The sequence below is a fragment of the Rousettus aegyptiacus genome, unplaced genomic scaffold (assembly GCF_014176215.1).
Source record: "Rousettus aegyptiacus isolate mRouAeg1 unplaced genomic scaffold, mRouAeg1.p scaffold_m13_p_16, whole genome shotgun sequence".
Taxonomy (NCBI): Eukaryota; Metazoa; Chordata; class Mammalia; order Chiroptera; family Pteropodidae; genus Rousettus; species Rousettus aegyptiacus.
The window spans coordinates 20,411,285-20,427,575 of NW_023416291.1; the positions used below are offsets into that span (position 1 = coordinate 20,411,285).

Below are 16,291 nucleotides of genomic sequence, written 5' to 3' on the forward strand. Positions count from 1 at the left end.
TCACACGCATTTGAGATGAGGGCATTCGTAGTGCCTCGTAGACGTTAGAGAGGGCAGCAAAAGGGAGGCTGCTGCCCCTCTCCATGGACGGGAACCATGACGACTTGGGGGTGGGCACCACCAGGCTTTTTAGAGGAGAAAAACGGGATGCCTCCTTCGTGGATTCCAGAAGTCAGTTTTTCTGTGGACTTCCTTTAGCAAATTATCGTGGCCCACAGCAAACTTGGGGCCATTAGATGTTCCTAGAGGCGCCAGCTGTGACTATGTAGCCAGAACTGTGCAGTGGCCTGGGCCATCCACATGCACACTCAGGCCCTAAGCTTGGGAAGTCCTGCCTCTCATTAGGTGATGAGCTCCAATGACTTCACAGACCTCGTACTTACCTCTGGATGATCCTCTTACATGTGAACAGAACTCCGAATGGAAGCGCATCCCTAAGGAAAAACTCTGGAGATGTGAGGAAATCAGTGTTTTTTTTCTTTATTGACCATAAAGCAATTCTATTATACGTGAGGTCTTGGTTATTGTTCTGTGGCTTGGGACCTTTTTTTTAGGTGACCAAACAATTCTTGATACATCATGTTCCGCCATGTTTTTGGTCTATGCTGTTAATTGCCCTTCAGAAGTATTAAGGCAGCTTCTCATAAGATGTCCATTCTCCCACAATCCCCACTGAGAAATGATCACACCACACAATCCTCGCCAGTCTTCCCCATCTTCGCTGGGTTCCCATGAGAAAGAATGTGATGCAAAGCTTGTCAGTGACATGTTTTTAGCTTTATTGAAATTCTTTCTTACAAAAGGTCTGATTTATTTTAGGCCAGGCCTAATTTCCTTCAGTCCCTGAAATATAGGTCCATGGTGATTCCCATGTCCTCTTAAGTAGGAATGTAAACTAGTAGACTTTTATTTTCAGGTTCAAACACTTACCAGCATCATTTTTGATATAAAACACGTCTTGTGTTTTCCCAAATGAAAAGACCAAGAATGTTATTATGTGAGTCTTCATTGGGGCTGTGACTGGGTTCTTTGCCAGAACCAGCTTGGGAATCTATTTTATTCAATGTTACATCTTTCCACCTTTAGTGTTCTTTTTTATAATACAAACTTTACAATGTGCTGAGCTATGCAGTAAACAGTGCCATGTTTATATATGCATACCTATATTGGCTCTGGAAAAAAATGCATGAGTACATGCGTATTATGTAAACATAGCAATTGGTCAGAAGGAGAATCTCTGATCATTAGGACATTAATGAATAACAAGCGTATTTTTAAAAAAGAACAACCAATTACACATATTGGTTTAGTTGTCAGCCAGGAACTCTGTTGGTCCCACACCCGCAGGGTCCCAAGGGTCACTTTCCCCAGGCAGGCTGAGGCTCATATGACAGGTGACGGTGCATCCAAGGCCTGTGAGTTTGTGACTCCCGCAGATGAGGTGGGTCTGTTCTCCCTCGCTGCCAGGTAGCTCCCCTAGTCCTGAAACACATAGATGGCCCATTTGGACCTTCTCCTTGTGCCAAAAGCACAAGGTCAACTGTATCTCCTATCACTAGGAGAGGGGTACAGATAGAGGATTTGGAGAGGCCCAGGGCCTCCCCTCGGAAATTATAAGGAATCCTTATTTCCTTCCACTTCTATAGGACCCATCAGGGCATGTGTTCTCCTGAACCCAGGATCACACCCGAAGAGGCTAGGAAGGTCCAATATCATCACCTCCAAACAGCTCCGAGACACAGGTGACTTGGCTGTAACCCTGACTGCCAGAGTATTGGTCTCTCTCCAAACCACCTTGGCTTCATGTGGATGGTTGGCCTAGATGCCAGTCATGTCTGATCATACGTTCATCCCCTATAGGTTTTGGAGTATGTGACCTAGTCGCACAGATCTTGCATCCAGGATTCTTGCTCACACTTAGCAAAGACACACAAAGGTTCAGGTGGAAGCAATGGTCTCAGTCATTCTCAATTTTATGACTTATAGGCCAGGTGAATGGGGCAGTTGAATGCTACTTGGAGGTAAGGTCTTACTTACTTCAGATAACATGCCTCGTAGAACTGTAAAGTGGATAAATGAATTTAGCACTCGAGATATTATGTACCACACATGGTAGTCATTCAATAAATGTTAGTTTCACTCCCCTTCGCCAAACCCTCTCTGATGGAAGCAGTGCTTTGAGCTTCTCTGAATCCAGGTTAATTCACGCAGGTGACCTGCATTTCCTTCCCTCTCCTACAGCTGGCCTCTCCTCTGTGTCACTCCCCCAAACTAACGAAAGCGTGCAGAGTAAAGAAGAAAAAATGAATGAATATTCATTATTCGGTATTGTCTCTTGCTAGTAAGAAAGATGTCAAAACTTGTGGCCTAAGATTTGGGAATTATCTGAAAAGTGAACGATCTGTTATATCTGTCTCCCATTTCCATGGCAGCATTTATCTCCCACATACTCTCAAGAGCATTTGTCCGTAACTAACAGACCAAAGGGAACATGGATATTGAGGCCTGATGCATGGTGTTTAGGAGGCGGGGCAAAATGGCGATCCAGCTGTCCAGGGCTCCATGAGCGGGACTCTGGTGGAAGGGAGAGACAGGCGGTAGACCCCACAGTTATACTTTTGAGCAGATGTCCAAAAGGAGAATGACCATAGGCCACCATGGTCCTGGGATAGGGATAGGGGTAGGGGGCTGCTGGACTGGGCAGAGAAGAGGTGTGGTCAGAGGAGCCCCAGGCGATGCCCCCACCCAAGAAATGCAGGGAAGAGGCTAGGCAGCAGGGCCTGGACTTTGGCTGTGCCCACTTTCAGAGTCTGTTGCACGTCACCCCAGCGTCCTCAGCATGTCCGCAGTTTGTCACCCCCCATTTGGAGAAGTTGCAGCGGAAGATCGTGTCTTCTGTGCCTTTGCAGGCGACATCATCCATCCAAATCCTCCCTGTGCCTGTAGAGACAAGTGAACACCGTTTCTTAGCAGATATGCAAGAGAGCAGGAAAGAAGAGAAACGGGAGCGTTGCTACATCTGTCCTTGACCAGGCTGTCCCAGGCCGTGCTGGCGATTCTCAAATCTCGTGGTTCCCATCTGCCCTCTCCACCCTACCAAGAGCAAATACTTTCTAGGCTCAGTTTCATGAAGGCAGAATAACAATAATTGATAGTGCTGCTGGTAGTATTTACTGACTATCTCCTATGTATCAGGCATTGAGGTCCCTCAATAAATGTCAGGGAAATAGGGCAGATGGGTAAGGCTCCAAGAGGAAATGAAGAATTTCTCAGAGGTCAGAGGGGTCAGTGGAGAGGGGAGTGGTCTGTAACAGAAGTCACCTGGAGCCCACGCTGACGAACTGGCAGCACCATCACCCATGGTTCTTGTGGGTTCCCTGGGTCAATGGCTGTACCAGGCCCAGACAGTGAGAACCCATTTGGGAGCCCTCTGGAAGGATGACTGAGCTTCAGATCTCCAATAGAAGCAATGCTTAGAGCATCACTGCTCAAAGTGTGGTTCTGGTCCAGCAACCTCTGCATCACCCAGACTTTGTTAGAAAGGCAGAACCTTGGGTCCTGCCCAGGACTTATTGAGCCAGAATCACCTTTTAACTAAGTGGTCACGGATGGAAGTGTGAGATGCATTGGTACAGAAGGAGGAGGGCTTTGCACTAGTAGGACAGACCTCAATTCAAGTCCCAGCCCCATCCGGGGGCTGAGAGGGAATTCCTCAGTGTGAGACTTTTGATGCTAAAACCGGGTAAGTTCTGGGTAACATGGGATGGTTAGTCCCTCCAAAACCCTAACTTGTTAGGACTATGAGCCAGTACCCAAAAGCATGTGGTTAGAGGTCATAAACTGGGTTTCGACATTACTGGCTGTGTCAACCTGAGCAAGTGAAATGAGGTAATAAGTAGTCCCCATATTTCGACGTTAACCCTGCCTCCTCCCTGTCCCATGTCCAAGCAGCCAATCTCCCCTTTTAGAGGAATTGTCGGCACTGACTATTAAACCCTTAAACCCACCACTCACTCTCGAACTGCATGGGAGAAACCCTTTACCAAGAATGGCAAGGGAACATCTAAACCATTTTGCTGCCTACTAATTCTACCAAATGAACTAGTTAGTACCTTTGTTATGCAGTGATTTATAGCATCCGTTGTTACGGGACTGCTGAGCAGTGAATTCGGGGACAGAGATGGGAGGAAGGGCCTCCTTCCTCTGTCTTCTTGGATGTTTTTTCTCCACCAGAACCTCTTCCCTGGCTGGATACCCTGTGCCTCTTACACAATAAACCCTTCGAGGCTGAGCAATAATTCGCACATTAAATGTCTCACGGAAAACAGCAGTTTACAAATTAGCCAGGAAAAGGCTATAAACCCAAGAGCTCTGTGGAATTAGTCACACCTAAAACAAATAAAAGAAGCAAATAAAGGAGACTGACGAATACAGAAGCGGCTCAAAGTTATGAGCCCAAATGCCAACAGAGCAACACCAACCCTAGTTGGTGTTTAGCCAGGAAGTCCTCGCTAATCTTCTGTCATGGAAGAGCAAATAAAATGAGAGCAGAGCCGTTAAATCAGTGGCACTGAATACCTGTAGTTACTGCACAGCCCGGAGGTGAGGGGCCAGTGAGCCTGAAAACCACCTCTGTGCCTCGTCATTTCAGAGAGGCAAGAACTCCCATGACTCTGGTACCCATCATCGCTTTAGCTCCAAAACTGACCTCTGATGGCTTAGAGTGTGGCCTGAGGACCAAGAGCAAAAGCATCACCTGGGAGCTGTTTAAAAATGCAGAGTCTTGGGTCCACTCAGACCTGAATTAAAGCCTGCATTTTAACAAGACCTCCATAATTCATGAATGCGTGCAGGTCCGGGAAGGCCTGCCTGAGATCAGGTCTGCACTTCCACACGAGTTCTCTCTTTGAGCTCCCTAACAAAGCTCTATCAGGAGAGCAGGGTAGTTAGCCCCCACCCCATCTTACAGATCAGAAAAACTGAGCAACAGGCTGACATTTTATCTTGGGAGGGAGGGGCAAAATTGGGAGTAGAGGCCAGGTCCTCTGACACTGAGAGCAGTGGAGGCTGTTTGAAGGTGATATTGTTGAGGTGAGACAGTGAATATTTTATTTTATCTTTACCATTCATTCAACAAATATTTAAGGGCCTACTTCATGCTCAGCAGTATTCTGAATGTTTAGACTACATAACTGAGTAGAAAAAGTTAAAACAATGATGACAAAAATTTCTGCTTCATGGAACTAACTGTAGGCTTCTGTAGTTTATTTAGAGTTATAGTAAAAGAAAGAATGAATTATACTGAATCCAACAGGCTTTCATCGGAGCCTCACACAGAGATCAGTAGGACAGCTACTGAACAGATATTTAAGATATCTGAGGCTCCAGATACTAAACAGATATTTAAGTGATAGGATAACTGAGGATTCAGAAAGATTAAGTGACTTGTCCTACAACTATTAAGGGGAAGAGATCATGACCCAGGCCTCTGATATCCAGCCAATCCAGTCCTTATTCCTTATAGAACCACAGTACACAGTATGCAGCACACATACCAAGCTGATGGGAGGCAAATCCTGGACCAATGAGGCCCACTGCCTGCTTTCGTAAGTAAAGTTTTATTGGAACACAGCCCCACCATTTGATTACATTTTGTCTATGGTTGCTTTCATTCTACAACCGCAGAATTGACTAATTATGAGAGAGACCATCTGGCCCACAAAGCCTAAAATATTTACTACCAGGCTCTTTAATGTTTGCTGAGTCTTGCACTAAGCACTAAACCATCTCCCAGTATTCGAATTTTATCTTAGAAAAAAGGGTAAAATGAAATGATTAGAAGTGAACACTCCCAAGTCTATCCATCCACTGCCACCTACAAGTCTGCTTGTGTTTGGACCCACCTCCACCTCCAGTTCGCCTGGTTCACAGAAAGATTTTCTTTGCAGGTCCAAGCCTAACTCCCAGCTGTGCTGGATTCGCTCCCACGCATCTCCTCTTTGACCCTGTTCTAGCCATCGCCCGGTCATCTTCCATATCCACATTCGCTCCCTCTCCCACAGCTCTTGGGCCAATTTAAAATTAAAAAAACACCCCCAACTTGCTCTCATTGGTGTCTTTCCTTACTTTTCCCCAGGGAAACTGATAATTTCATTATTAAGCCCCGTCCAGGAAATTTATGGTGCCAGACCAGTGAGAGAACTGCCAGGGATTGGTACTTCATTGAATTGGGGAGGATTCAGGTTAGGCAGGTGCAGAAGTTTCTTCCTCTCTTTTCCTCCCTCTCGCCCTTCCTTCTCTCTCATATTTATCTAGTAGAGATTATGTCCTAGGCACAGTTCTGGGTTTTGGATGTATAAAGGCTCAAGATGCTCACACATTTATCAGAGATCAGAGAGTATGAGAGGTGCTATGATAGAGACATGCGTGCGTGTGTGCGTGCACACACACACACACACACACGCAAACACTCTGGGAGTATAGCATAGAATGGGGTAGGGGGGAGGGTGCAGAGGGGATTAAAAGGAACCAGCATCGTTCCTCTCAGGAGGTAATAACGAGCTGACTTTAAAAGCCGAATAGGAATTAGGTAGATGAAGAAGGAGGGAAAGGCATTCCAGACAGAAGACACGGCACATGCAAAGAAAAGAGACATGAAACAGCTCTGCAAGTTCAGAGAACGCAGGTGGAAACCTATGGCCGAAAGGTGAGACGGAGGCAGGAGGCAGATGAGGAAGAGCCTCGGGGACTAAGCTAAGGGAACCAGACCTGATCCTCGCAATATTTTTCAGAAGTGGAAGGACTGAAGCTTGGAGGGGTTAAGAAATCTGCTCTGGGTCACCAGCTAGTAAGTGGCAGATGTGGGATTCGAACTTGGGGCTGACTCTGAACCTGAGCTTTTAACCACTGTTCCACCTTGGCTGAGCTCCTAAGGCAGGGGCAGTGAGAATAAAGAGGAGAGGATAAATTCCAGGAGAGGTAGACACTGGTAGAATCTATAGGTCCCAGGAAAATAAGGGGACCAGATAAGGGTAAGGGGAGTGGGTGAGAGTGGGAGGAGGGACAGGCCTTTGGTCCTGGCCGGCAAGGCAGGAAGCACATCCAGAAAGAACCAGAGCCAGTGGAGGGAGGGGCTGAGGGCTTGGGAGACCTGGTGGGGCTGAGGAGTGGGCACTGGGGTTCACAGCTGGGGCACCAGTGGGGTAGGAGGCTGTGATCCGAGAGTGTCTGCCCCTGATGCACAGCCCTGCCCACTGCCCGAAAGGGTGAGCGTTCCCTCCCTTCGGCCACATCAGCCGCTTATGGTACGACAGTCCTTATGACGCTGCTTAGGATCTATAAATACGTCTGCCTCCACCTCTAAACGAAACATGTTGAGGTCAGAGATCAGGTTTACTTAGCTCTGTGCCTCAGCACTGAGCCCAGTGTCTGGCCCATGGAAGGTACCTAGAAACTGCTCAGAAAGAAAGGAGTGCAGGGAGGGCTGTGAGAAAGCATGGCTGGCTCGGTCCCTCCCCCTTCCTGGGCCCCCACGGCCCCCTGTGTGCCGTCCCATTCATAATGTCTGGCCTGCCTACCTTTCAAGGTCAGGTCTCAAATATCACAAGTCATAAATTATTGGACTGCGATAGGGAAATACCAGTCCAAATTTGATGTGTACATGGAAGCAATCCGGCTTCCCATTGATTAGTTTAAAGAATCACATGGCAATTTTAGAACTTCTCCACCTGTCCTATGATATAAAAACCAAGGGGGAATGGAAGAGGCCACGAAGTCTCAGTTTTAGGCTAATGCCGCCCTTGACATTCAAATGGTCAATTTGGCTTCTCTACGAGTTAAGGATTTTTCTCTTCCAAATGTTTAACTTCCACTTACCAGGAAGAAGTTCTCACTAGACTCAAACATTGAACAGAGAGGGCCGTTCCCACTGTTTTTGTTCCTTACACAAACAAAAACGGCAATTTTTCTTGAAGAAAACAGGATGAAATCCAGCCCAAAGCTTCAAGTGCGAGGCAAGTGCTCTGACCCAGGGGGCTGCCCTCCGGGGAGCTGGACCCTCTGAACTCCCCGTGCACTCTGACCTTTCAGTAGAGAGGCTAATACGTGTGGGGTCAAGTGCTCACTCTCCACCAGCTGTCACAACAGACTTCTCCAAAAGTCACTTTCAGTCAGTGTGATGGTCTTAGTCTGTTCAGGCTGCTGTAACAAAGTACCATAGGCTGAGTGGCTTATACACAATGGAAATTTATCTCTCACAGTTCTGGAGGCTGGACGTCTAAGACCAGGGCGCCAGCAGATGGTGTCCTGGGCCCTCTTCCGGGTTTAGACTACTGACTTCTCCATGCAGCCTCACAGAAAGAGGCTGAGGAAACTCTCGGGGGTCCCTTTTATAAGGGCACTAATCCCATCACGAGGGCTCCACTCATGACCTAATCACCTCCCAGAGGCCCCATCTCTTAGTACCATCACGTTGGGGGGTAGGATCTCAACATATGAATTTGGGGTAGATACAAATATTCAGTTTGTAACAGCGACTAAGATCTAAGGGACAAGATTCTGAACAAGAATTGCAACAGCCCAGAGTGGAGATGAGGAGAAAGGTGGCGGTGAGGAGTGGAGGGTTCCACGGCCAGCTGGACGTGACCTGGCTCCATTGCCCTGTCTGGAAAGAACACCTTGGCCCCTCCTCTCATGCCATACCACAAGACCCCGAAGCCATTTAGCACAGTGGGTTGGGCAAAGAAAGAATGTTCTAGCAATCAGAGCTGTCTGAACGGACAGGCTTGCCTGGGGGGACAGTGAGCGTCCCATTGCAGGAAGTATCTGAGCAGAGGCCAGGTGACGCCTGGCAGGACCGCTGCCCAGGGGACGTGCGCTTCGGAGAGGAGACCAGCCCTAGGGCTCCTGGGCCCTCTCCCTGCGACCTCTTACTCTGGAGCGCCTTACCTTGCCCGAACCTAGCTGTCCGGGCCACTTCCTGCGCGCCACGGAAGCCCAGCATGCGGCACACCACGTCCCCGTCCTTCTTGTCCCAGCCGTCGTCGCACACCGTGCCCCAGCGCCGGTCGTGGTACACCTCCACGCGGCCCTCGTGCGGGCCCGAGCCGTTCACCAGCCGGATCATCAACGCCTCCAAGCCACCTGCTGGAAGCAGCTCACAGTCACTGCTCTGCTCCGGACACGCCCCCCCACACCCGGGGACCTGCCCTGACTCCCCTCAGCTCACCGCCTCCAGTGTAGGGAAGACAGACGGGGCTGGGGCTACGGCCACGGCCAAAAGTGTGGCCAGCAGAAATCATGGTGCATTACCCCTGCCCCTTAGCAGCCTTCTTTCCTCCACGTTTTATTTTCTTTTAATAGACTTTTTTTTTTCTTTTTTTCATTTCAGGGTCACAGCGAAATTGAGAGGAAGGTACAGAGATTTCCTACATATCGCCTGCCCCCAACATGACAGCCTGCGCTACTGTCGACATCCCTCCCCGAGGGGCGCATCTGTTGCAATCGACGAACCTACATTGACATGTCATTATCGCCCAGAGTTAGTAGTTTACGTTAGGGTCGCTCTTGCCGTTGTACATTCTGTGGGTTTAGACAAACGTACAACGACATCGCCACCATTAGAGTGTCACAGAATAGTTCACTACCCTAAAAATCCCCTGTGAGCTGCCCGTAAAAACGCAGGCTCCTGGGCCCACACAGACCTACAGGCTCAGAATCCTGCGGGCAGCGGTCAGGGATCTGAATGTTTTACGAGTGCCCAAACAACCTTGCGATAATACGCGTGTGCAGGCTGGCGCTGGGAGCGACAAGACTCGATGATCTGTAATGTTCCTTCCGTGCCAGTCTTCGGGGATTCCAAGGCCGGGGAAGAGGTCCAAGCTGTCTATTGTGCAGCTAGAACTCACCTGGAACACGTAGGGCGGAGGTGGGGACAGTGTACAGGGGGTGTGGCGAAGTGATGAGTGAGTGACAGAAAAACCGCTTTGTGAACTGCCAGAGAAAACAGCGAATCTGATGGAGTTCTGCTCCCCGTACGTACTGCAGCTTTGGATGACTTTTTCTTTCTTTTTTTGGCCATGTGGGTTGGGGGGATTCCCAGTGCTAATGTCTGTGATTTAGCGAAGACCTTCGTAGGCCTCTTGGGGAGATGGCAGGATTAATAAACCCCACATCTGTGCCACATGAGAAAGGGAAGGATCAGAACTGGCCATGAGCCTGTTACGTGCTGCCTGGGCTGGGGAAACCCGGGAATATTCTGTACAGAGAAGCTAAAGAAGTCACCAGAAAACTACACCGTTCCCAAAATGCTAACGAGCCTTTGGAAGGCTCCTTAAAATGTTTAATGTCATTTTCTATGCTTCCTGCATCTCTCACCATTCTCCCCATACATAAGCTCCCACCAGGTTGTCAAAAAAGGCTGCGAGGGATGAGCAAGAGAACACAGAAATCCTGGAGAAGGAAAACCTGGAGAGAAGCTGGAATGCAGAGGCCAGGTCTGAAACAGAGAACCGCCCCCTGGAGCGGCAATGACATGCTAACCTGGAGCCAGCAGCAGCAAATGAGGCCTGCCCGGCCCCTGGCTGGGGGCTTGGCCCTGGGGAGGTTGGCTGAGGCTGAGATGTCAGCCTCGATTTCTCACAGACCTGCCTCGCCTCTGTCAGCACCCTGTCACAGCGGCAGCAGGCCACATCAGGCCGGGACGCCTCCGACAGGAGCCTCAGAGTGGGGTCATAAGGAGAGGGAAAGTGGCGGGAGGGTGCTGTGGTTCTGAGCAGCCCAGGTGGAGTTCGGGGTGTCGGGTCAAAATAATAGGAAGAGGCTGGGGGAGGGGGCGGGGCGCGGGCAGTCAGGACTGGCGTTCAGACGTTTTCCCTTATTCTCTCGGCCCTGGACAGCCTGAACGTGCTCTGTTCATGTCTTCCTCTAGCCAAAGAAGTGACTGACCATCTTTTAGGAGCCTGACCCTATTCTAGGAGCTGTGGGCACGTCCATGAACAATATTTAGATGGAAGGACTAGCAATAAAACTAAAAAACAAATACAACTGTAACTACGGCCAAGTATCGACGCGTGCGCAGACGGAAACAGAGGCGCAGAAAGGAAATGGGGGGTGAAGGGAGGCACCATCTTGGACAGGGCATTTGGGCAGAACTTTTCCTCGTACACCCCGATGTTTACAGGGTAGGGCCTCTGTTTTTAGCTCCTGTTGCCCCAGATTAGGGGTCAGAGGTTCCCCCCGTTTACACAGAAAAGCAAACAGAGAAGAGGCCCTTGAAATCAAAGCCACAGATGTCACCATTACTCAGTGTGTGGTGCTACTTGCTTTTCCAACCCTCGCATGGCGCTAAGCAGGACCACCCAGATGCTCTGAGGAAGCTGAGCTGAGGGAAACAGAGAGAGCTGAGCCGAAGCGGAAGCACAAAGAGGCAGGGGCAGCGGAATTATCGAGCCATGCTGGAGACAAGACGCTCGAGTGGGAAGACATGAACCCCGGGTGCTGTGGCCCCGGAACTGCCCTGGATCTGGATGACCTTCCCATCCCACGCTCTGCAAGGCCCACTTGTATTATGGATCCTGATCTTCGAAAGTTTTCCCAGGTGTCCTTACGACAAGTCCACCCATCGAAGTGACCCAATGGGTCTCTGGTCCTTGCCAGCAAAAATACCTAAAGAGAGCACCTGCGAATCCCACACACCCATCTAAGAGCTGCTTAGCTACTTGCCTCCTGGGCCCGGGGTGGATTTGGGAATTTGGGTGGAGGAAAACAGGGTGGTGGTGATCCCTGTGGAGAGGTAATAGGGAAGAGTGGGAAGAGGCTAGAGCTGATTCCTCTATATTAGCCAGATGTGACCTCTCTATACTACCCTCTTCTTAAAATGGGTGCAGTGGTGGCAGTTGGGAGCAATAGTACTTGTCAAGGGCTTGGAACATCATGGGCACCTCTCACCGTGAGCTCCCACCCCTGGCCAGTCATTGCTTTGCCCAGCAACGTGTAGGTCAGCTCTGAAAGTTCTTCATGATTGCTAAGGATGGCTTGGATACAGCATCCTGAGCAGGGATGTATCCTAGACAGCTTCTCTGCAAAGCAACCCTGCTGCTTAAGGAGTAGGAATGGGGGGAGTTTATTCCTCCAATTGGATTAATCTCCTAACGTCCTCTGCTCTGCCCAGGGCACAATTCCTGGCCCCTTAGCATATTAGGGGAGGGAGACATGGGCATCAGCCGAATCCTGACTTCTGATGTCAGCACCTTTCTGCTCTCAACGTGAGCTGGATGTGATTTGTTAAGCGAGGCAGCTCTGGAATGGTCCAGGAACGTGGTGCTGAGGCTGAGGCCACTGTGGGACTCCTGGCACAGACCTTATAAATCTCTTGTTCTGAGAAGGATCCTCTTCTCAACGTGAATGTTTCTTTGCTTTCTTTGCCTAGTAAATATATATGTAGGAAAAGCAAGGTCCTAGACAAAGCAGGCCTGGTCTACCCTGGACTCCTCTGGCTTTGCCTGTCTGAGCCCCAGAGCTGGGAGGGGCTTGCGCCCTCCCTCTCACTTCAAACACAGGAATCCTCTCCATTCTGTTCCAGGCCTGACAGCTGCTCATCCTGCCTCTGGGAATGGACGGGAACTCAACAGTATCTCCTCGAAATCCGTTCCAGGATTTAAAAACCAGCATCTGGTTTCATTCATAGAGCGCAGGCATCTCCAAAGAGGCTCCAGTGGTTTTTTTTTTTGTTTTTTTTTTGTTTTTTGTTTTCCATCCAATGATTCGCTACCTTGTTTTACTCTGTACACTTAAGGTTTTGTGCTATAATTGGGGAGTGAGATGCAGAGTGACACTGTCTTTCTCCAGCATCTGGTGGGAGCACGATCAGGGGAACAGCTTCCTTACTTGGCCCTTCAGACAGTCTGGGAGGACAGCTTAATGGCCAGTGGCTACCATCTCAGAACTAGTTTCCAGGGCTGGAGTAGCCTTAGAATTGCCTACTACCTGCAGAGCTTGTCTACACCTGGCTCTGAGTTGCCCTAAAACACAGCCACAACAAAGCCAAGTTCTGGGCGCTACACAAGTGAGATTTCAAGTCAATGATAGACAGTGAAGGAAACAAATGTACACTCAGGTCCCACTACATGTCAGACACTGTGCAACGTGCTTCGTTCATGTATTTTCTCATTTATTCTTCGTAATTGTGCCAAGAGTTAGTTATTATGGCTCTCACCGAACAGAGGAGAAAACAGTCTTAGAAAAGTCCAGTAATTTGCCCACGGTCACACAGCTGCTACAACGGGCACTTTAGAGTGTACCCCTGAATGGGGACAGTCTCCGACAGTTCACTTGTGATGTAAAGGCACCGCCAGGGTGGACCAGCACTGTTTGAAGGGATGCATCTGGGATTGAGCCCCGGCCGCAAGGCTGTCAGGCCTTGTGAGTTAGGCGCATAGATGCTGCCTCCTCTGGGAGGGTGTCCCTGACCTCTGGCCCCAGTATGCGCTCCCCACGTACGAGACACACTACACTGCACTTCTCCCTTCCAGGTCTCTCTGTTCTCACTGTGAGACTGACAGCCACGGCACCTTCGTGGTTCCCACTCGTGGCTCCACCTGCAGGCAAAAAGCCTGGCACACTGCAGTGCCCCGGTAGCTGTACTGAATGAGTGAGTGAATGAATGAATGAATGAATGAGCGAGTGAATGAGTGGGATTCGCAGCCCTTCGAGGGGCTCTCGAAACAGAACTGATCCCTAAATCCCTCAGAACCTGCTCTGCTGTGCGTCGGAAGGGTCCCAAAGCCGGGGAGGAGGGAAATCCAGCCTGAGCCGGAAGCGGCTCCTTTAGGTCTGTTTTCCTAACGTCCATGCCCCTGCCAAAGCGAAACAAGTCGAAAGAAAGGAAGTTGTGAAAAACAGAAATAAACACATGGGGCTGGGAAAATAGGCTCGGATTTTCTGCAGCTGCAGAGTCGAGTCCAGGGGATAATCTGGACCAGCTGCCCATTAAGGAAGTTGAATTTTTATTCTCTTGCGAAGAAAGAACTCCCTATGCCCCCAGCCGCCCGCAGCCCAGGGGCCCTGCACCCCTGAGGCGGAGGAAATCGGGCTGTGTCCTTCTCTGGACATGACATTCCTCTTTTCCCTGACAACCCAGGGGAGGGGAATGCGGTTCGGTTCGTATGGAAAGGACAGGAGCCATCCCACAAGCAAGCTAAGGAATTTCTGGTCAGGCTCTGCGGGAGGGCATCGCTTTTAAAATGTGGTCTGGCTGGTGGGTGTGCTTTATAAAATGCTATTTCCTAATGATAATTAGGAAACTTGATAAGCTCTTAATATGCTGCTTGATGCCTCTTCAAAGCACTTTTGTTAGGTGGTCTCGTTTGATCTTTACAGTCCTCCTCTAAGGCAGGTGGTATCATAGTCATCTAACAGGTGAGGAAGTTGAGACTCACAGAAGAAAAGTGACTTTCTCAAGGTCACGTGATAAAGTGGTCACACCTGGGTCTCTAGACCCACAGCCAAGCAAGACCACTGTACTATGTCTTTGGTTGGGGGTCACACAGGGTGCTTGGGATATTGCTAGGTAGAAGGATAGCAAAAAATGTCTCCTAATTCATCATGCTGGATTGGTTTTAACTGTTGACTCATCCGTTGGTCTTCCCAACCTTATTGCATGTTCACTGGAAACTGGGAGTTAGTCTTGGCTGATTTTGTTTCTCTAATGCCCTGCTCATAGCTGTCTGGCTCCGAGTAGGTGTTCAAGAAAAAGGTCTCTGATCAAATAATAAATGAAGCACTTTTCCTGCCCAGCCCCAAACCAGGAGCCCTCCCCATCGCAGTGGGAGGACATCGCTTATGCCCAGAAACTCTGCTCAGGGCTCCATTTGTAGGAATTTACTGGGTGGCCCAGGGCAGAGGTGAGTCCTTTGCCTTGCTTTTGTTCCTGGGCCTCTCAAAGAGTAACAAGGGGTCAGTGAGAGTCAACAGGTCTTTAGGACAAAAAGAAATGCTGCAGAGCCTGGAGAAAGTCAATGATGCTGAGCTCTCATTTTCTCAGGCCTACCTATAGCTGTGAGGAGGTGTCATGTTTACATGCAGCCCGCTACAGGCTTCATGGACCCACTGCCTTTACCTCCACATACCACGACTAGAACCAGTGTCCTTTCCTAAGAAGGCTCTTTCACACCCTCGGCCTTCACTCATGCTGTCCCCACCCTGCCCTGTTTCTTCAGTTCTGCTCCTTCAAGTTCAAGGTCTGACACACCTGCCTAGAACGCTCTCCCATGCCTATATTTCAATTCCTTGAACACAGGACCTGCCTCTAGCACCATGTTGACCACTTTATAGCTCTATGACCTTGGACAAGTAATTTAACCTCTCAGAATAGTTTCCCCATCTGGGATAACCACGCATATCACAGAGAGTTACTCTAAAATATACGTAAGCTCAGTGAACTGGGCTGATCACTTCTCAAGAAATAGCGTTGAACTCAAGATAAGCCCCAAAGGTCGAGGTGAAGGACCGAGGTGCTGGGGCTAGGGACTCGCCCAGCCTCTGGGTCAGTGAGGAAACTAACCATGACCCCTCCCACCACAGCACCCACAAGACCTCCCGGAATGTTCACAGGGTCCGCCTCCCTCCTTCATCTTCTCTTTCTTCCATCATTTCTACAAAGTACTCTTTAGAAGAGAGGTTGAGATCTAGTGCCAGGGGAAGTAAGTCCATCCAGATAACTGGGTCCAAGCACACCTCCTGGGTGTTTTCCGTTGTCAAATGGCACTGTGAAGTTAATGCAGCAGCAGCTAACGCTGTCTCAGTTACATCAAAAAGACACCCTGGGGACCTCCCGATTTTAATCTGCAGTGCCTTTGGCATGCCTCACCTCCCATCCCAAGAGTAGAGCGCAAGGTCATGGGGATTAAGAACAATTCCTGAGTTTGTTTGAATTGCTTTCTACGTAAACCGTAAACCGTTTAACCATTCCTGGTTTTAAAGTACGTCTCAGTTTAAGATCTTCTTGCTGCAAGACCCACATCAAAGACCAAAGCTTCAATTCCTCAGCGATGCCAAGGCGTTGTTTTTGTAGAAAATTCTTGTTCACCTTCAATCTGAGGTTTGTGTCACTCAAGGAGTCTCTTGCGGGGCAAATACCAGAGACCACCGCATGCTTGCCAGGGAACTGGGAGCGCCAGCCGTCGCCGGGGCTGCCTCCAGGCCCGTCTTAAAAAGATGGGCACAGCAGTGTGGGCTAACTGTGGGCGAGGAGGGAAATGGAGACACAGCATGTGACAGGCTCCCTCGCTCACTC

The 16,291-nt window shown here is 49.5% G+C and overlaps 1 protein-coding gene across 3 annotated transcripts in view; it reads right to left on the reverse strand.

Annotated features, from left to right (window-relative positions):
- Positions 1 to 302: 302 nt before the first annotated feature.
- The window catches only part of SCARA5 (scavenger receptor class A member 5), a 93,951-nt gene continuing 77,962 nt past the window's right edge, over positions 303 to 16,291 (reverse strand). The window contains exons 8-10 of one of the 3 annotated variants that reach the window (XM_016144650.2): positions 8,947 to 9,144; positions 2,802 to 2,940; positions 303 to 1,482 (exon numbers count right to left, since the gene is read on the reverse strand). In XM_016144650.2, coding sequence (XP_016000136.2) covers positions 2,804 to 2,940; positions 8,947 to 9,144 — 335 coding nt within the window. In that variant the 3' untranslated portion in view covers positions 303 to 1,482; positions 2,802 to 2,803. Of the gene's footprint in view, positions 1,483 to 1,920; positions 2,941 to 8,946; positions 9,145 to 16,291 lie in introns of those variants that run through there. The other 2 variants (XM_016144651.2, XM_016144649.2) reach the window with 2 other exon arrangements.